The sequence below is a fragment of the Heliconius melpomene genome, chromosome 8 (assembly GCF_056956725.1).
Source record: "Heliconius melpomene rosina isolate 202511_hmr_F chromosome 8, ASM5695672v1, whole genome shotgun sequence".
In the NCBI taxonomy this organism is placed as follows: Eukaryota; Metazoa; Arthropoda; class Insecta; order Lepidoptera; family Nymphalidae; genus Heliconius; species Heliconius melpomene.
The window spans coordinates 6309844-6331140 of NC_140396.1; the positions used below are offsets into that span (position 1 = coordinate 6309844).

At 35.2% G+C, this 21297-nt stretch overlaps 3 protein-coding genes across 4 annotated transcripts in view; 2 read left to right on the top strand and 1 right to left on the bottom strand.

The window, feature by feature from the left end:
• The window catches only part of LOC146536916 (uncharacterized), a 232088-nt gene that overhangs the window by 49750 nt on the left and 161041 nt on the right, over window positions 1-21297 (top strand). For both annotated transcript variants that reach the window (XM_085189516.1, XM_085189517.1), the window contains exon 2: window positions 3963-4023. In XM_085189516.1, coding sequence (XP_085045642.1) covers window positions 4006-4023 — 18 coding nt within the window. In that variant the 5' untranslated portion in view covers window positions 3963-4005. The remainder of the gene's footprint in view (window positions 1-3962; window positions 4024-21297) is intronic.
• LOC146536917 (uncharacterized) lies at window positions 6392-20069 on the bottom strand. Its single transcript, XM_085189523.1, has 10 exons — window positions 19921-20069; window positions 18604-18814; window positions 15371-15538; window positions 14967-15171; window positions 14568-14793; window positions 13691-13912; window positions 12870-13114; window positions 7904-8230; window positions 7163-7357; window positions 6392-6538 (listed from the first exon to the last, which is right to left on the bottom strand). The coding sequence occupies exons 1-10, from the start codon at window positions 19961-19963 to the stop codon at window positions 6440-6442; spliced, it is 1941 nt and encodes a 646-aa protein (XP_085045649.1). The 5' UTR covers window positions 19964-20069; the 3' UTR covers window positions 6392-6439.
• On the top strand, window positions 8515-9603 carry LOC146536918 (uncharacterized). The gene has a single exon (XM_085189525.1). The coding sequence runs from the start codon at window positions 8853-8855 to the stop codon at window positions 9600-9602; it is 750 nt and encodes a 249-aa protein (XP_085045651.1). The 5' UTR covers window positions 8515-8852; the 3' UTR covers window position 9603.

Consider the following 21297-nt stretch of genomic DNA (forward strand, 5'->3'; position numbering starts at 1 on the left):
TCTATCAAGTCCGGTCAGCTATTGTTGGCAAATACGACACTAATTCAATTTTATTAATGGTTTGGCCATTTGCCTCATAGCGGTTTGTTCGATAGCTTTTTCTATCGTTTATTTTGTTGTCATTTGAAACGTACAATCGCAACGAAAAGGAACATTTTAGTTATTGGATTTTAGTTCAATTGTAAGATTTGATCTAGATTACAGAATGTACTTTTATTAAATTAGTGAATCAATTTTACATTTTTAAATATAAATTATTATAAAAAAGATACATTTAAAAATATAAAAAACCACTCTTCCGAGGGCGGGACAAGGGTCCAAGCCATCGGTGGCTAGGGCTCCAGAGAGAGGAACCGCCGGAATCTAGATTTATTATTAGTATACAGGGTAGCAATTACTTTTTTTATTAAATATTTAAAATTTCAATTTTCTAAGCTTAATAAAAAATATGATGTCGACGTTCGTAGTCTCGCCGTACCACTTACCGCTTTGTATATACGGTGTTAAGGTAAAATATCTAAAACATGGTGCACATAAAATCGTAATATCTCACCTGCGCCGGGCCTTGTCTCCATTTTATTAAAGTTTTTCTCAGCGAAGTGATAAAAATGATGGGCGCGCTTCATAAAGTCTCTCGCTTTGTCTTATTTAGTAATATTCTGTTTTATTTTTCATATGACATTGGACGTTCTTTATTTAAATTGTAAAGGTTGTCTTTAGAAAAAAAATATATAAAATTATATCTTATTTAGAGATATTTTTAATTAATCCCGTTGGAATTGTAATTTCCTAGAATAGAAATTCGATCTGGGTCATGAGATCTGTTGAACATTAAATAACAGTAAAAGTGTTGAAATTTTCTGGTTTACTTTTAAATATTATATTTTTTTCAGTTTCCAGTTGTACCCCGTATGTACTATCCAGAGGGAACCTAGTGTTAAGACACTCCCTTCCCCCCATTTTCCGCCAAATTTTTCGAAGCATTGCCAGTTGAGTGACGAAACGAAGCATTTACCTTATTGCCAGAGCGAAAAAATGAAAATATTAATGAATAATAAATAATTCCTCCAAGAGGGAATCGAACCCACAATCGTCACACGCTCATGCCCACGCCACGACAGCGTTATTGTTATAATTATATAACATAAAAAAAAAATAAAAAAAAAACCACTTTATATAGTTTTAATTTAAAAACAAATAAATGTCTTAAATAATTCCTTTCGCTTCATTAGAAATGTTCACTTAATTTGGCACATCGCGTTAACGTTGCATTAAATAGTGCACGTGAAAATTTACAGCGAGAGTTGTAAATTCTACCTTTGTACTGTACTCGTAGCTTGAATAGTTCTGCCTGCGACCCGTGTAATTTGAAACATTTCATAATAACCAGTTTTAATATCATACGCGACGCGCGGTTAAATTATGCGTTGGTTAATTGTATGAATTTTTCCACGTTTATGAGAAATTTGTTTTGGGGAACAAATAAAAAGACTTCCTGGCGATGGAGAATAAGCGTGTGTTAAATGGGTGGGTTTGATGAGGAAATTAAATGTTTAATATTTTCTTTTTTCGCTTCAAAGTCGAGGCAAAAGCGTGATAGTGGAGAGCGGAGTGACTTAACTTTAGGCTCCCCCTGTCTACCTTGCGGGATACAGAGTGAAAACAAAAAACAAAAGTGAACAAGTTCTATTATCAGCCACGCGGCTAAACCATGTGTTGAGTAATTGCATGGATTTTTCCACGTTGCTTTAATTGTTTATTTATTAATGTGTTTTTTTTTATATAGTCTAATAAATATTTTATGATACATTGGAGGCCGTCGTGGCGCAGCGGCACAAGGGTGTGGTTGTAACGTTCCGGTTCTGGGTTCGATCCCCACTTGAGGAAGTGAAATATTTATTTGTGTTTATATTTTCATTTCTTCGCTCTGGTCAAGGCAATGTCAAGCAATGGCAAGGCAAAGCGCAGCGTTGAGTTCTGCCCCTCAACACGCAATGCCTCCAGAATTCGGCAGAAAGTAGGGAACGGAGTGTCTTTACACTAGGTTCCCTCTGCCTACCCTGCTGTGTGCGGGATACAGCGTATCAGCGTGAAGCTGATTTTTTTTAAGTGATAAATTGTAAAATAGATATTATAAATTCTATTATTATATCCATTTACTAGTTTAATAATAATCAATAATAAAAATGCACAATTTTAACATTATTTAACATAAACAATTTGAAATTTATACCGTATAATTATTTATATTCTTAGCTTTGAAATTTGAGCATGTCGTTTTGCAATTCATTTTTACATGTCCAACCAAGTACATGTATGCCGGTTACAAAATTCATATTTGAATTTATGAAACATAACTGCTGACAAATGCGTAAATAATTTTGACAGATGGCGGCGAGTGTAGTGTTATGTAGGCGACTGTACGTTACAGTTGCAGCGCGAAGGAACGTGGACGTTATTAGTAGAAGTAATAAGTAGTAGTAAACATATTAAATATGAAATAAGTAAATCTGATCTGAATCTTAATCACGGAAACAGTTTTAAACCAGTGCAGTCCAGTGCAGTGAGGCCAGTCGTTGCGCAAAGAATAATACAAAGAATAATACAAGACAAAGAATAATACAAAGAATGCTACATATGTAATTGTCAATATTTAGATTCTATAAACGAGCTCGTACATTCTGCTATTAAGCATACAAATATTGATTTTGGAACATAAAATTTAAACAAATTTACTTGTTAAAAGCTTATAAAAAAGACAATATTTATATCTTACATAATATAACTTTTAACACTAGGTTCTCTCTGCCTACCTTACTCTAGGCACTTCAACAAAACTCTCTTTACAGTTTCATTGAAACTACCATAGAGGTTTCGTAGACATGACGTCCACCTCAGCGCCATACCGACATTCCGCTCTCTCTATTTATTCCCACACGTGCACATTGTGCCGGAATGTTCCTGATTCAATTTTATTAATGGATTTGGACGTTTGCCCTACTGACTGTGAACGCCCATAGTCTATTTGTCTCATATCTTATTATCCAAAGAAGACAGTCCACTGCGTCTTACACCATTGTGTTACGGGTGATATTTGGTTACCCTGGCTAATCTCCATGTTGTGAGGATGAGGCGGACATTGGAGACTGCAGTGAGTCAGCGTACATCCGATGTCAACAAGGCCGACCCGCTTTCAGAAGCATTTACGATATTGCTTCTGAACTAATTCAATTTACGATTGACGCTAATGATAGTGTGTCGTATCTCCCTTTATAGGCGTTAGTAGCACATTTTGAACGCTGAAATGGATGTTTATTGTCCGTTCTTATATTATACTAGCGGACGCGCGCAGCTTCGCTTGCTTATTTAAGGGCGAATTATAATAAACCACGAAAAACATGTTTAATGATATATTTTTAAGAGTCGCAATTTCAAATTTTATAAAAATCGGTGGCGATTTAAAAAAAATTCTATACGAACTTTCAACCCCTTATTAGCACCCTTAGGGGGAGAATTCTAGAAAACCATGATACCATATGTTCAATTAAATCTATTTAGGAGTCTGAATTTCAAATTTTATAAAAATCGGTAGAGGTTGAAAAAAATTCCATACAAACTTTCAACCCCTTTTTCACCCCTTTAGAGTTAAAATTTTTCAAAATCCCTTCATAGTGGATGTCCAGATTACGAAAGTAAACATCTGTCCAAATTTCACGTTTCTACCATCAGCAGTCACGGTTGTGCGTGCATCTTACCTCAGTCAGTGAGGACAAGTCCTTTTATATACATAGAAGATATTGTAGTTCTTTTTTTTCTCAGCTCCATCCGGAATCTCGCATGTAGCAGGGTACCTAAAGGGAACCTAATGTTAAGATATCTCTTTCCGCTTTTCCGACTAATTTTAAAAGCATTGTGGGTTTAGTTCTTATGTAAAGGTTATAACGTGTTTATTTGGTTTCCAGAATGAGCTGGTAGCCGGAGTGGCGCAACGGCGCCCATGTTGTGATGACAGCTGTTAATTCGGTAAGCTTGCTCATTTGTTGTTTTAAGTAAATACATTAACTTTGGTTTAAAATAATTACAAAACCGTAATGGGTTCCATTTTAAAAGTAAATCTCTATAAATTTTAGTTAATTAGTATAATATATTCAAATTTATAATTATATATTCATATTTTAAGCCAGTCGTGGCGCGTGGCGTGGTATAAGCGTGTAAACGCGACAAGTTGTGAGTCCGATTCCCACTCGAGGAAATATTTAATATTTTCATCTCTTCGCTTGTGGTGTTGAGGCAAATGACGGCGTTGAGTTCCTCCACTCAACACGAAATGCCTCCAAAATTTAACCTACCTTGCTAACCCTCTTACGTGCGGGCTACAGCGTGATACACATATATACCTAAATGTAGGTAATTATATCTACAAATTATTATTTATTATATTCTCTTGAAAATTAACAAACATATTTGATTCATTAAACATAATAAAACAGTACTAACGATGTGCGGTATTACGAGTACTATTAAAATAAAATCTGGCGTCTATATGCCCCTAATTGGCAGACTCGGTTAAGCCCCCGTTACAATGAACTTTGAATACTTTATTAATTTGGAAATTAATATTTTACACTATTAAATTTTACTAATATATATTATAGTACATGTAAAGTAAATGTGAGTAAAAACGGATTTTCGATAGGGGAATTAATATTATTGAAAATATTTTAGTTTTTTATGTTTTCAAATTGTTAAAGTTCATAACACTTTAATTAATATTTTACCATATACTAAGTACACATACTTAATACTTACCAGTGGAATAGTAAAAATAAAAAAAAGGCTTAAAAATACACTTAGCTGGAAATAAATTAACAACTTTCACGCTGTATCCCGCACACGGCAGGATAGCACGAGGAAACTTGGTGTTAAAGACATTGCTCGTTGAATGGCAAAAGTCAAGGCCACAGCGAAGAAGTGAAACTATAAAAATATTTCATTTCCTCGAACGAGAATCGAGCCCACAACCAGTCGCATTAACAGTCCACACTTGAGTTCCTGCACCACGAGTTGCCTTCCCCTACTGGCCCTACTATTTATATATCGGTCATTAAAAACCCGGCTATCGTAAGCCGAGTCGTCATTTCTGTCATCACTTACAACCAACTAAACGAGAACCGTCACTGGGCACACATTCTCATCACGTTTTATTACGATTTCTAACATTAAAAGAGATGAGAGGTGTCAAATGGAACTGGTGGAGCATAATGGCGCTGGAGGCAATTTATTTTGCGCTATGGACGCTTTCCAACTTGAAATGCATTTGAAAACTATTGCAGTTAGATAATATTATATAATACTAGCGACCCGCCCGCGGCTTCGCTTGCATGAACTACTTTATTATTAATTTCTGTCTCCATGAGTACCTACGTCCTATAAGTGACGTCCATGTAAATTTTGAGACTCCTAGCATTTGTAGTAACGAAGTTTCATACAAACTTTCAACCCCAAAAACAACCCCTTAGGAGTCGAATATTGCAAATTCCCGTCTTAGCGAGCACCTACGTCCTATAATAACCTATCCTATGCAAAATTTGAGATTCCTAGCACATATAATTTCTGAGATTTCGTTATGAGTGAGTGACCTTTCGATTTTATATAATTATATAGATATTTGTGTAGGGGTTGTCATGGCGCAATGTAAACAGGATGGTTGTGGGTTCGATCTCCACTCGGGTGGATGTTTTTTTTTCACATTAATGCTGTATTCCGCGCACAGCATAGTAGACACTTAGGCAGAGAGAACCAATGTTAAGACACTCCGTTCCCTATTTTTCGCTGATATCTGAAGTTATTGAGTGAAGGAACTCAACGCCGCGTTGCCTCGCCACCATTTTTTAAGTAAGATAAACATGAAGCTAAGAAAAAGGAAAAATATGTGTAGATTCACTTACATTAATTACTGACAAGCTTTACATGAAATATGGACTCGTAAGAGCATCTTATAATATAATTTTATTTAATTAAATAAGAGAAGTGTCACAGTGTTTCATATAAAGGAATACGCGTCAAACTAAGATTTTCATTAAAATAAATTAGATTTTAAGTATTTTTGTATGTGATAGATACTTTTTATTATTTAGTGTCACCATTTTCCGTTAATTTCAGGGTAGGAAGAAAGTAGAGTATGCTGTTATTTAACATAAAAAATGTTCTGCATTTAAGAAAATCATACAGTTTCAAATTCATTCATTTTCAATTCAAATTCATACAGTTTTTTTATTTTTGATGTTTCAATCACAAAAACTATGTCTATAATATAGTTAGTTCCTAGTAAAAGTTGTCAAAGAGACAACAAAAGGTATTTTTACTAATGAATAAAAATACATGATAATTTTCAAAATATTTTATATTGTCAGTCAGTGCTATATTGTCACAACGATTACTACCGGTACCATATTTGTCTCACTCCTGAATAGAGGTGGTAGAATATATCATTGTCTCCTAACTCTCCGTGGCCGTCGTCGTAGAAGTATACGCCTACCTGTAATTACAAAATTATCAATTATCCTCTATAATTAATATTCATTGATGAAGCAAATTAGATGAGACAGTCGATAGTTTAAAGTTAAATTGTCTAGAAGAAATAATTATTCTAAATTTTCTAAAGTTTATTAAATAACATACTCATATATTTTTGTATAGCTTTTTATAGCCCTGAACAGGACTTCAATCTCAAATAGATGCTCTATTTTTACAAATTGCTTTCAATTCAAAAAAAAAATTGGGAGTTATTTTCAAAATTAAAAGAAGTTTCAGATCAATAACATGATATAAAATAGAATATTAATAGTGTAAAGGCAGTGTAAGTGTAACAAAAATATATAATTGTTTTTTTAAAGATGTTTTTTATAAATCATTAAATGGAAGCTAGTAAGTAACCAGGGAGCGATACCAAATTGGTAGAAAGTGCAATAAAAATTGAGGCCTCTAGTATGTGGCAACATATCAAAGCAGTGTCAATGCACGACGACGTCGCAGAATCAATTCCACCTTTGCAATGTATCCTCTTTCTTGATTGCTCCAACAAATACTGATAGTCAGTTCTTTATGAACCAATATAGAGTTGCTGTTAGAACGTAAATCTAAAATATATAAGTATAAATACCTGTTTCCAAGAATATATGCGATTACGTCGCCACACCGGCGTGGAGTCGGTGGTGATACATATGCCGGCCATCGTGTTGTCGTACACCTCGTTCTCCTCGATCAGTCCCTGGCCTTTCTCGTGCACGTAGATGCCGCCGTGCTGGTTGTGGTGGATCTTGTTGTGCCTCACTATAGGGTCACTGTTTGTGCGTATCTGTAAATAAATATACTATTGCTTTAAACATATCATCATAAGACGAGACCAGGCGGGGCGCAGGGGCACAAGTGGGCTCTAAACGCAGCTGGAGCACCAGTTAGATCCTCGGTTGAGGATATGAAAAAAGGGGAACGCAACGTCTTCACACTAGGTTTCATCTGCATATCCTGCTGTGCGCGGAATACAATGTGAAGCTATCCAAATATATCCAAAGGCAGTTGTGGTGCAGCAGCATGTCTAACAATAACCACGATTCTTGTGGGTTCAATTCAAACTATTCTTATTTTCTTTGTGGGAATTAATTATTTTTATTTTCTTGCTCTGGTAAACAAGAGTAACGCAATATCTCGAAAATTAGGCCGGAAGTAGGAGTGCCAGTTTCCTCTGCCGTAACTGCTGTATGCGGGATATTAAAAAAAATAAAAATAATGGCGGACAAGTCCTCTCCCAACGAGGATGTTGCTTTGCAGATTCATATGGGCAGAACACAACCACAAAAATAACTGATGTTGAAAATAATAAGACACATATGAGACAAACAACCTGTATTCCAGCTAAAGCGTTGCCATAAATATTATTGTGCTCAATGAGACCGCGGCCCTCCCTGAATATGTACACGCCGCTTTGGTGGTTATTGTATATTTGGTTGCGGCGTATGGTCGGGTTGCTGTTGGAGGTGATCCAGACTCCCGCTAAGTTATTGGAGTGTATCTTATTGTCTATGAACTGGCCCAGACCAGACTCGTGGACGTATATCCCGCCGGTCTGTCCGTGGTGTATCTCGCAGTGCACCACTGTGGGGTTGGCGCCGGCTTTTACTTCGAATCCGGTGATCCTGTTGTTGTGGATGTCGTTGGCCTCAAAGTAGCCCTGGTGAGAGGATTTTTCAGTGTTCGTTCATTCTTTCAAATTACTGTGGTGCGAATGTGGTAATAAATGTATGATGTATTTATTTATATCTCCGCAATAAATAAAAATATACTTTTTAGATATAAAAATTTGAACGCAGTGGGATTTGAACCCACGCTTCTTGAAAACCGTGCAAGCGCTCTGACCACTAAGCTATACGTTCTCAGTATTATCATTATCTTTGGGTAACTATCATTTGGCATGAGAGCAGGTAGCATGCTATTTATTTAATATTTTTAACAGTCGTAAGTCCGGTTCCGGTTGTCAAAGCGTGAACATCGTTGTAGTGCAGCTCTCAAACTTATTGTGATTAAAAATAATTTACGAGCAATTAGACACGGTGAATAGTGGAAGACACAATTATACGTGCTGTGGAGTTGTAGAACTATTAAATCTGGTGCAATAAACGTGAAAATAAGGAGATATAATTAAATAAGAGCACATTGCATTTGATTTTAGGCGCTGTCAAATAGACTTGACAGACTAGACGTGTCAGTGACATTCATCAATTACGTCGGTGTTGCCAACGTAAAAATACCACTCTACCGCTGTATTCCATTATACGCAAAGTTAAAACTTAAACATGGAGGATCAATTTCTAATTCTATTTGGAGAGATGAAAATCGAAATGGAGAAACAGATGGCTGAATTGAAAGAGTCTATAACTAATTCAATCGTGGAAAAAATTAATAAAAAAATAGAGCCTATTATAGCGGAAAACAAAAATTTAAAAGAAAAAATAATGAGCCTTGAAAAAGAGATGGAATATTTGAAAAGAGATAAGAGACAAAACAACATTATTATTTTTGGATTAAAAGAGGAAGAAGACTCTCAGTCAGGACTAATACAAGCGGCAAGGAAGATATTCAATAAAGATTTAAGCATAAACATCCAGGATTCTGAAATAAACAAAATTTATCGCATCGGTAAAAAATACCCAGACGGAAAACCGAGAAATGTTTTACTTTCTTTTGTAAATTTATGGAAGAAAAATGAGATAATGAAAGCCCGGAAAAATCTCAAAAACATATATATTGCAGAGGATTATTCTAAAGAAGTTCTGGAGAAGAGGAAAATGTTACAAACGAAATTAAAAGAGGAAAGAATGAAGGGAAATTTCGCGTATCTTAAACATGACAAGCTAATAGTAAAGGAAAATAATACAACCAACGAAAAAAGAAAAAGAGACTTATCTTCTCCGCCGCGGGATAATACACAAACCAAAAAATTACAAGCCTGGACGTCGTCACAAAAAAATAGGCGCAACGCTTTTGATGTAATGAGAGGCAGATCCAACTCCCTCTCTTCCTATACGGTGGACGATAGGCAATAGCAAATAGGCATCGGCAACCGGAATAAACAACAGCATAAAAACAGCAACAATAGAAAAAACTTACCTCCCCCAAGCCGACTGGTCCTCGTGGGGGAAAATGACCACGACCCTCTAAAGATAAATAAAAACAGAAAAAAGAAATTTAGCGGTATATATATAGCAACTATAAAATGTCGATCATTAGGAACCACCGAAAAACTACAAGAACTAGAATTAGCATTAGATGAAATAAAATGGGATATCATTGGTATTAGCGAAGTGAGGAGATACGGGGAAAGAATTGAAGACCATGGAGCATATATACTATACCATATCGGGGAGACGCCCGGATTATACGGAGTCGGTTTTATGATAAAAAGAAACTTTGCCAAAAACATAAAGGAATTAAGAGGGATTTCAGAACGGATTGCACTCCTCAATATTCAACTACCTGTAAATGGAGAGGGAGAGAAAGAATGGTCTATTATACAGGCGTATTCGCCTACAGAATCAAGTAGAAGAGAAGACATAGCAAAAATTGAAAAGTTCTATGAAGACCTACAATTCACTATTGCAAATGTTTCCAAAAATATAATAGTTATGGGGGATTTTAATGGACAGATTGGAAAACAAAAAAGTGGAGAAGAATATACTATAGGAAACCATGGATTTGGCAACAGAAGTAAAAATGGCTCACGATTAGTTTCCTTTGCTATTGAAAATAAATTAAGCATCCTAAACAGTTTTTACAAAAAGAAAATATCAAAGAAATGGACATGGATATCTCCTAATGGGCGGTATAAAAATGAGATCGACTATGTTATGTCTAACGATGTAAAAGTTTTTGAAGACCTGTCTATTTTAAGCAACTTTAATTTTAACACAGATCATAGAATGGTAAGAGCAAAACTCTCAGGGGCATGTGCTAAAAAAGCACGACAATTTCACAACAATATGAAAGCCATCAAATGCACTGGTAACATTAGTATACTTCTAAACAACCTCGAAACCTCCTTGCAAGCAGTGGAAAATGGAAAAGAAAATATATCGACGCAAGATAAATACACCAGATTGATCAAACAACTAAAATCAGAAACAAAGAAAGTAAACATGACAAGTAAGATAGCGACATCATGTATAAGTAAGCAATTATTACAAGAACGGAAGGAACTATTACAAGGGAAAAATAAAAATTATTATAATCGCCACAAGATAGCAGAATTAAGCAAAAAGATAAACGAACAACTTAGAAAAGAACGAAAAACAAAAAGATTAGCGACATTAAAGAGACATATAGAAAAAACAGGAGGAATAAAGAAGGCGCTAAAAGAAATGAATTACAAAAAGGACTGGATTCTACATATGAAAAATAAAAATAGTAAAACAACAAACAATAGACCAGAAATACTACAAATTGCTACAGAATACTACCAAAATTTATATCAAAGCCATAATGGAGAACACGTAATAAAGGAAGATACGTCATTAAATGAAGAGGAGATTACACCAATTTTAAAGGAAGAAACAATAAAATCTATTCAAACACAAAAATTAGATAAGGCACCAGGATCAGATTTAATCACAAATGAACTACTAAAAACTGCATTACCAGTGTTAGCATCAAGACTTACAGAACTGTTCAACGAGATTCTCCAAACAGAAACCATCCCGGAAGATTGGACTAAATCCACAATCATACTGCTTCATAAGAAAGGTGACAAGGACGATATAGGAAACTACAGGCCGATCAGTCTAATGTCCAATATTTATAAAATATTCTCAAAAATAATACTTAAAAGAATTACTAACACATTAGATTTAAATCAACCTAAAGAACAAGCTGGTTTCCGTAGTAAATTCTCAACTATAGATCACATTCACACTCTAAGACAAATACTACAGAAATACAGAGAATATAATAAAACGTATTACATAGGGTTTGTTGATTTTAACAAAGCATTCGATACATTGAAGCACGAGTATATTTGGGATGCTTTGAAAAAGCAAGGAGTGCAAGAAAAATACATACGAATAATTAAAAACGTCTATACAGCGAGCACTGCACAAGTCCAACTTGAATCTATGGGCAAAGAATTTCCTATAAGAAGGGGTGTACGCCAAGGAGACCCTATATCTCCCAAATTATTTTCAGCAGTGCTGGAGATGATCTTCAGAAACCTAAACTGGACCAAAAGAGGCCTAAATATAAATGGCGAAAATCTAAACAATCTACGTTTTGCAGATGATTTGATTTTGTTCTCAGAGGACGCTGGAACTCTGGGGTTAATGCTTCAGCAACTATCTGATGAAAGTGCTAAGGCAGGACTGACAATGAATCTAATTAAAACCAAAATTATGACGAACGCCCAACAAACAGTAACTAATGAAAAAATAATAGTAAATAACGAAAGTATAGAATATGTAAAAGAATATATATACTTGGGCCAACTGATATCTACAGATAATTGCATGAAAAAGGAATTAGAACGAAGAATAACGAATTCTTGGAAACGATTTTGGTCTCTGAGGGAAATAATGAAGGATAAAGATATGCCAATGAAAGGAAAAAAGAAAATATTTGAAATATGCATTATGCCATGCTTACTATACGGTTGCCAGACATGGGCGTTGACAGAAGCACAAGAAAGCAAATTAAAAGTCTGCCAAAATGCAATGGAACGGAGTGTTTTAGGTATAAAAAGGAAAGACAGAGTAAACTTACGAGAAATTAAAAAGAAAACAAATTTTAAAAATGTACACACAACTTACAGACAGCTTAAATGGCGTTGGACGGGACATATGTTAAGGGAAAGTAAAGAAAAATGGACTAAGTTAGTAACCGAATGGTACCCAAGAAACAGCAAAAGAAATAAAGGCAGACAACCAAAAAGATGGGAAGATGACATCAAAAAAATAGCTGGTCCAGTATGGACCCGTCTAGCAAAAGACAGGAAAATATGGAACTCTTTAGAGGAGGCCTTTGTCGACAGACAAGCTGTTTCACACAAATATCTAGTTGCCGATGAATAAACAAAAAAAAAAAACAAACAAATAAAATTAATTAGATTTTTATTATTGAAAAAATATTGATATTAATTATTAAAAATCAATTTAGTTTATAGAAAAGGCAAGTTATATATTAATTGTAAAGAACAGCAATAAAGGCTATTTTATTTTATTTTATTTTTATTTATTTTTTTAAGTGTGGAATAACACTTTAAAAATATAAAAATATTTTTGTCCTTAAAACAAATAAATGATTCAACAGTAGTAATCAAGGGAGCTCACCAATCCATTCTCAAACGCTAATATGCCAACATCCCTGCCGTGGTGTACGTGGTTGCGACGCATGATGGGGTTGGCGAAGTTGTTGACCCAGATGCCGGCGAGGGCGTTGCGCGATATCTCGTTGTCCTGGTAGGCGCCCTGCGCGTAGTCCGTCACGTAGAGGCCGACGTTCCAGCAGTCGCTGATGTCGCAGTGCTTGATTACCGGGTTGGCGCCAGCGCCGCTTACGTATACCCCCACGCCTACTGTATATGCAAATTTGTAGACCACATGTAGCAGAGTAGGCAAAAGGATCTAATGTTGATACACTCCATTCAACACTTTCCGCCAATTTTTTGATACATTGCGTGTTGAGTGACAAAATTCAACTGCGTTTTGTTTTCTTACCAGAACAAATAAAAATAATTCATTCCTAGAGTGGAAATCAAATCAAAACCTTAGTGTTACAATTAAACGTTCTACCACTGTGCCATGGAAGAGAAAATAGGATACGGAATCTTTTTAACGCTGAGTTCCCTCTGCCTACCCTGTTATTTATGAATATCTCGTATAACGAAACTTTAATTATATAAAAAAGCAAAGTAAACATAACTTTTTAGAATGCACATACATAAGAAAATGCCCGAGATCTTAACTAGCCTTACATTGGCAGTCTTAAAGAATGTAGTAAGATAACAACAATTTATGCTTAAGAGAAATAATGTGGCAAAAATAATAACAGAACGACGTTAAAGACGGTAACAACTATATGTTAGTTGTTACCGTCTTCAACTTTGGCTTATGAGCCAACATGCCACAAAAACAGAAAACAACAATCTTACCAACACTTGCGCCACGTATAATACAATGATCGACGGTGGGGGAACAGTCGGAGACTTCCAGGCAGTGGTGCTTGTAGTGCTGCATGGTGCTGGTCGCGTCGGGGGAGAACTTGAGCGTCATGTGGCCCGCGTACGCGCGGTTGGCGCCCTGCTTGAACGTCAGCGTCGACTCCGCCTCGCGTTCCAGCACTACTGACTTGGCTACGTGGCCTGGCGCACAACCTGGAACATTAGTTAAAAAACTTTAACTTTAACGTTTTAATATACATGCTACAATATAGATTTAAAAAACATGAGCTGTTCACTGCCACAAATGAACTAACAATACTTTTGGAGTCTTAATATAAGAATGTTTACACATAAGGAGAATTCTAAATAAGAATGTGCATTACAAATATCATTGTACGAGTATATCTATATTCTGCTTTATGGAGTTAGCCAATTTGCACGGAACGACCCATATATTGAAGGGATATTATATGGAATGAGATTTAAAAATATATATCCATGGCTTTGTTGGTAAATCATCCACACGGTCGATCGGAGATCACACTTATTGTACCATTGCAACTGGGTAGCTTCTTGGTAATTTGTAAGTGGTAAGAAAATATGAGGTCACCTCTGCAACACAGAAGATCATTCATTAGGTAAAAGTGTATACACTTATATCCAATTAATAATTATTAATTTCGATTTCAAAAAATGATCTAAACATGTCAAGGATGGAAAGGAATGCGCCAGTTTCCAAATATCAAATCTTACTTAAAAAATATACCGAACACTTTTAACATACATTAATATCAAGTCTGCTTAGCAAGAAAAGTAGGAAGCGATTTAGCCAAGTACCATATCACTCACTACAGTATAATCCTCTCACCAATAAGCTGCACGTCCGTGTCGATGGCGAGGCATTCCTCCTGGTAGAGGCCGGCGTGTACGAAGAGCAGCGCGGGCGCGGCAGTAGTCACGGGGTTGGGTGCTGTGGGCACGTGCCAGCACGGTAGCCACTCCACCGCGCCGCACGAGCACGCGCACGTGCACGTCGCCCACGTGCTGGCCGCGCCGCTTGTGCCTCCTAGCTGCTCCACATACTCGAGAGCCGCCTGGATCAATTGAATGTTTATTTTATTTGAACCTGTACATATAATAAAACTGTAACTCATTGCTGTCTGTACATGGACGATATAATATGCCCATGTATGAAGAGGTTAATGACCATTCTCTCGCACTACCCCGGTAGGGATACAGTGTAAAGCTAAGTTAAGTTACAACTCACCCTTATAGTGTTAAAGTGTTTTATACGAGAGTCCTTCTTGGGACGGTGGTTGGGCCGCACGTGTATGCCGTAGTAGAGCTGCCGGAAACTCTCCTTCCACGGGTTGTCCGCGTCGCACTCGTCCGCCGCCACGAATTCGAACTGGCACGGCGCCGGGTGCATCAGCGGTGTGTCGTATTCGAACACCGATTGGTATAAACTTTTCCTGTGTAGATGATTTTTAATTATCGTTATAATTAGGTAATAATTATAAGGTATATACCTATACTAAAACCATATTAACCATAATAATATTACGCCTTGCTGTTCTTTATAAAACATTTCATATTTGCTTCGTTAGTTCGTTATTAAAACTATATCTACCAGCTGCCAGTAAAATGTTTAGATAGTAAATGAGAACTCACCACAACTCAGTGTCATTGGCAATGGTGTTGAATCGCTTGCACACTTGGGAGACGCGGCACAGGTCGCGCTCCGTGAGGTGCGACAGGATGCACAGGAGCACCTCGTCCGGCAGCTCGTACTGCAGGTACTGTGACACGTTGCACACGTCCACGCCCTGTGACAGAGATCTGGAACAACAAACATCTTTAGTTTGTCTTATAAGAAAATTAACTTTTCAACTTTTATAATATAACTAGCGGCTCGCTCGCGGTTTCACCCGCGTGAACTGTTATTATTAATTTCTGTCTCCATGACTACGTCCTAGTGACGTCTATGAAAATTTAAGACTCCTAGCCATTGTAGTAACGAAGTTTCATACAAACTTTCGACCCCAAAAACAACCCCTTAGAAATCGAATATTGCAAATTCCCGTCTTAGCGAGCACCTACGTCCTATAAGTAACTCCTATGCAAAATTTAAAATTCCTAGCACTTGTAGTTTCTGAGATTTCGTGATGAGTGAGTGACCTTTCGATTTTATATATATAGATAATTGCAGATAAGTTCCTGTTTAAAGATCTTTATTCTCATTACGACGATGTCATTTACATGAGAAATTAAATAAAAGAAATATTATATAATATAAAAAGGCATTAGTGAACAAAGCTGATAGTAAAAATATAGTGTAAATATAAAGTTAACATAAAACTGTAAATATTTGGTAAAAATAAAATGTAAATATAAAGTTAACATAAAAATGTAAACATTAGGTAATAATAAAATCTAAATATAAAGTTAACATAAAAATGTAAATATTAGGTAAAAATAAAATGTGAATAAAAGTTAACATATAAGTAAGAGTAAAATTACTAATAAAAACACACAAAACAAAACAAAACCGTCATCCAATGGATCCAAATCCAAACCCCATCCACGCCCGTTGCCCAGCCATCATTTACTTCTTAAGAAGAGAATGATCGCCAAGAACGGACGCGCGAAGCCCAGACCTAAACTCATCAAACGACTTACAATTTTTAATCGCTTGCGGTAAACCATTAAATAGCATCACTCCCTGAAAAGTTATTAGTTTGCTCCCATATTTAGTACGTGTCTTTTGTAATATCAAATTATGCGCTCGTCTGTGATGTCGGTTCTGATTGCCTTTGATCTCGAACGAAATTTCCGTATGAACACTTCCATCTAAGATTTTTCGAATGAGTATACATGTAGTGTAGTTGTGTAACTGTTTTATGTTCATTAATTTAGTGTTTTTGTATAGTGTTTCTGTAGGTGTTAAATGTGGATAGTTAAAGAGTGATTTGATAATTTTATTTTGTGATGTTTGAATGCGTTGTATATTACATTTCGAAGCCGTTCCCCATATTTCGATTAGATACAAGAGATGTGATTTTACCAGTGAGTTATATATCATTATCCGGACTCGATGCGGAAGACATCGAGCGATTGTTTTAAGAATGTACATGAGACTAGAAAGTTTGTTACATATATATTCAACCTGTGGATTCCAACTAAGGTGAGAGTCGAGCCATATCCCAAGGTATTTTTCTTTATTCTTTTCTAGCAATGGAATGTTATTAATAGTTAGAGGCTTATGATGTGGAATTTTTTTATTTTTTGATTTGAAAAACATATAACAGGTCTTTTCAGTGTTAATGACTAGTAGGTTGCTTTGAAACCATGTATATAGAATGTCTAGATCTTGTTGTGCCCGAGATAAGATATCGTGTACTGAATGTCCGTGATAAATTAAGCAAGTGTCGTCGGCGTAAAGGGTAAGTTCTCCGTGTAGGTTCAATTCACAAATGTTATTGATATAAATTAAAAAGAGTAAGGGCCCTAAAATGGACCCCTGAGGAACGCCATAGGTTAAAGTTGCTGGCTCACTCTGGTAAATTCCTATTTTGACAATTTGAGACCGATTTTCAAGGTACGATTTGTAGATGTTAAAGGCGTTGTCGGAAATACCTATACATGCAAGTTTATGTAGGAGAATCGGATGGCTCACTGTGTCAAATGCCTTTTTTAAATCAATAAAAACCCCTAAAACATGTTTCTTATTGTCGATGTTTGTCCTAATTTTTGTTGTGAGATCTAGAGCAGCAGAGAGTGTATTTGATTTTTGTCTGAAACCATATTGCTTATGAAAAAGAAAATTTATTTTATTAAGGTAATTTAACAATCTAGTGTACAAAATTTTCTCAAGAATTTTTGACATTACTGGTAAAACAGAGATTGGTCGATAGTTGCTAGGATCTGTTTTCTTACCGGCTTTGTAAATAGGACATACTTTAGCTACTTTTAAAACATCAGGAAAGCTACCTTCTAAGAGAGTTTTGTTAAAACTAGAATTTAATCGTTCAACGATGTAATTTTTGATTGTTTTAATTATTTTGGTACTGATATCATCTATGCCAGTACTAGAATTCATATCAAGTTCATTTATTATTTTAAGAATTTCAGTTTCAGTGCAAGGATTTAAATGTGTTAATTTAAAGGTAGTATTATTTGTGCGAGGTTGAGTAAATATAGTGTTATTGTGAAATTTATGAGGAATATCGTTTGCCAGTTTATAGCCTATGGTAGAAAAATACTGATTAAAAGCGTTACAGACTTTAGTTGGTCCAGTAATTTGTAAATCATTAACAGTTATTGTCGGAGGTCTGTGGTTTACTTCTTTAGGTTTGTTATTGATAAGATCCCCAAGTAAATTCCACATTTTCTTTGGTTTTCTTAAACATTTTTCAAAATCTTTGTTGTAATAAGTTTCTTTAGTGTTTTTAATTTTCTGCGTAGTTTTATTTCTCATTAGTTCAAACTCAGCTCTCAGTTCATCATTATTAGGGCTCTTTTTAAGTTTTATCCATAACTCAATACGCCTCTGTATGTCTTGAATAATGTTTTTATTTATCCAATCATCTCTAGGTAAGTTTAAAATTTTTGTTTTTTTAATTTTACTATTGGTGACACATGTAGCTACGAAGTTAAATAAGGTAATAAAATCGTTAGCCATTAAGCTTTGTATGTTTTTAAACATTAATTTTAGCTTAGGGTAATCTATTGATTCATAATTGATTCGTTTTTTAGGTGGTCGTTTGTATTTCTTAATTTCCAGAAAAATTTGTTTGTGATCTGATATACTGGAGTCTATAATTGCCATGTGAAAGCTATTACATTTAAGATTAGTAGATACATGGTCTGTAATAGACTTTTCCTTCTCCAATAGAAGTACTCACGTCCTAGGCCTCTTCCTAGCCGGCAGCGGCTCGTGGTAGGCGGGCGGTGACTTGCGGCACAGGTTGTACGGGCTGTGGTGGCCGGCGGTGGTGGCGGCGGCGGCGGGCACGGGCTGCGAGCCCCCGCTCCCCGCGCCTCTGCCGCTGGGCCCCGCACACGCGGTGGCCGCCATCGCTCCGCCCGTCACGTCGTTAGGCTCACATGGCTCGTCTAGAAATTGACAGCTCGTTTTATTTGTATCGATTACAGATCCATATATAGATATACGTATATTAATATAGATTTTATGTCTTTCTATAATACAAACCATATATGTTTGTGAAAAGTAAGTTTTGTGTTGAGTGGCGAAACTCAACGCCGCGCGTCTCGTTACTACAGCAAGGAAATAAAAATATTTAATATTTGTTCGAGTGGGCCTGCTCCCTGCCTTGAATTAAACTTAAATAAATTTACAAATGTGGCCTGTCATTATTCTAACTTACTACAAAGATATAAATATAGTAAGAAATTTATGTAATTTGCTTAGTAACAATTAATTTGCAAGCTTTTACAAAAGATATAAATAATTAATAAATTTTAAACAGATATAAATAACATTGAAATAAATTTAAAATAAATAAAATAATTCTTACTAAATAATAAACAATAAATATTTCATCTTAGATTATGCCTAGTTAGTCAAGATGTACTGTTTTAAAAGAAGGATATACAAAATAATATTTTCCAATTACATGCTTTTTTGGTTTTGATAAATTATTTTTATGCATAAGCATTAAAATCTAGTAATTAACATATTTGTGGTAATATTTACAATAATTAATATTTTAGTGAATCTATCAATGAGAGTTATTTACAATATTTCTACACTATTTAATAAATAATAAATATTTGGACTTGGCCCATGAGGTTACTGCCATGTGAAATTTCTATGTCAATATCGTTGTGCTAATAGTTGTTACATTTAATAGATTAATATCTAAAAGAAGAAACATCTCAAGAGATTATTGCTTAGCTGTTGAATGAAGAACTTAATGTAGAAAGCAGTATTGCTCAAATTCCTTACTCTGGAGCTCCAGCCATCAGTAGTTTCTACCCCATCCCAACGAAAAGATTTTTTTTTATATTTAAATGTACTTTTTTATTTATAACTAAAAAGGTAAATTTGTGATATGCATATAAAAGTATTAAATAATATTGAATATAAATGACACAATATTTGAATATATGTATGGCTTGGTTTTATCGCACAGGTGGTAGTTTGTTATTGAAAGTTGGATAATTAATAACAAAAATTTTATTAATATTTATCAACTCACCACTTAGAAGGAATAAGTTAAAATAAACACATTTATTACACATTTTCGTCGCGAGTACACGAGTCTTGCGTATTTATTCGAGCGTCTACTTTTACTACTTTTTTCTCATTCTACCTACATTAATATTTTATTTGACTATGGATGAACTTAATGAAGATACGGATGTAAGTTCGTTAACTAGTGGTTATCAGGGTGATCCAGTTATGTATAACGATAGTTCGGGGCATCAGTCTTTATTGGAAAAAAGCGAAATAAATACAGAAGAAAGTCGATTGGTTAATAAATTAATTTTTAACAAAAAGAAAAACCGACTTCTAACAACGAACTAAAAAGTGAAAAATAATTTTACAAAGATTTCATAATTTTATAGTCGGTGCCAAGTAAAACAAACAGGCTTAGTAATTAGATATTGTAAGGTTGTAGTAGCATTAGTCCCTAAATAAAAAATATATGGACTAATTCTTTAACGTGTTTTCTATTTAATATAGAATCGGCAAAGAGATTTGCATAACTGCTCTCGAAAGCCAAAATAAAAAAGTGAACTTTAATATAAAAAAAAAACATATTCCACAGATAATATATATTACACATCACATTCTGGTTCATAGTCACACAAAGCCGTATAAAAAACCAGTCAAGATTCTTTCTCCACGAGCTGAACCTGTAAATAGCTCGCCATAAATCAAGTTTTTTATAAGGCGGCCTTTGTTTTCGTTTGGTGGCCAATGGCGATTAATGTCAATCAAACAAGCTTCATAATGTAAGGCTGAAAGTACAATAGGTTGTTATATTTTCTCTTTAAAAAAAAATTTTTATAAAAGGTCGGTCGTGGTTCAAGGGCACCAGTGTGATTGTACATGCTGGTTGTGGGTTCAATCCTCTCTCGTGGAAATGAAACATTTTTTATTTTTTTATTATTTTCGTATATTTTTCCATTTCTTCGCTCTGGTGTCGAGGCAAAGCGCGACTTCGAGTTCTGCCACTCAACACGCAATGCCTCCAGAAATCTTCTTCTTAACACAAGGTTCCCTCTGCCTACCCTGCTGTGTGCGGGATACAGCGTGAAGTTAAAAAAAAAAAGAAATATTATAGCACCTGATATCGCAATACGCTAATATGCCTTAGCTGAAAGGGATCCGCTTGGCTTCCACTATATTCACATTTCTCATGTTCTTTTTATTTAAACTTTAATAAACGTATTATTATAAAAATCACGTATTTCACAAGACATTGTCGTATATAACTTAATTAGTTTGGTAGCTGGCAAAAAATATTTTTAGATTTATAATTTTTAACTTAACATTAATAAAGAATTGATTGACAAAGACGAAAACGAAGGACGTTGATATATTTATATAGAAAAATATACATAGTATT

Excerpts from the sequence above, each read along its gene's own strand:
- LOC146536918 (XM_085189525.1), top strand. The coding sequence starts at position 8,853 with ATGGAGGATCAATTTCTAATTCTATTTGGAGAGATGAAAATCGAAATG.
- LOC146536917 (XM_085189523.1), bottom strand. The coding sequence starts at position 19,963 with ATGTGTAATAAATGTGTTTATTTTAACTTATTCCTTCTAAGTG. Across the intron at positions 13,913-14,567 it reads CACGGACGTGCAGCTTATTG|GTTGTGCGCCAGGCCACGTA; the intron begins GTGAGAGGATTA and ends CTAATGTTCCAG. Across the intron at positions 13,115-13,690 it reads TATACGTGGCGCAAGTGTTG|TAGGCGTGGGGGTATACGTA; the intron begins GTAAGATTGTTG and ends TTGCATATACAG.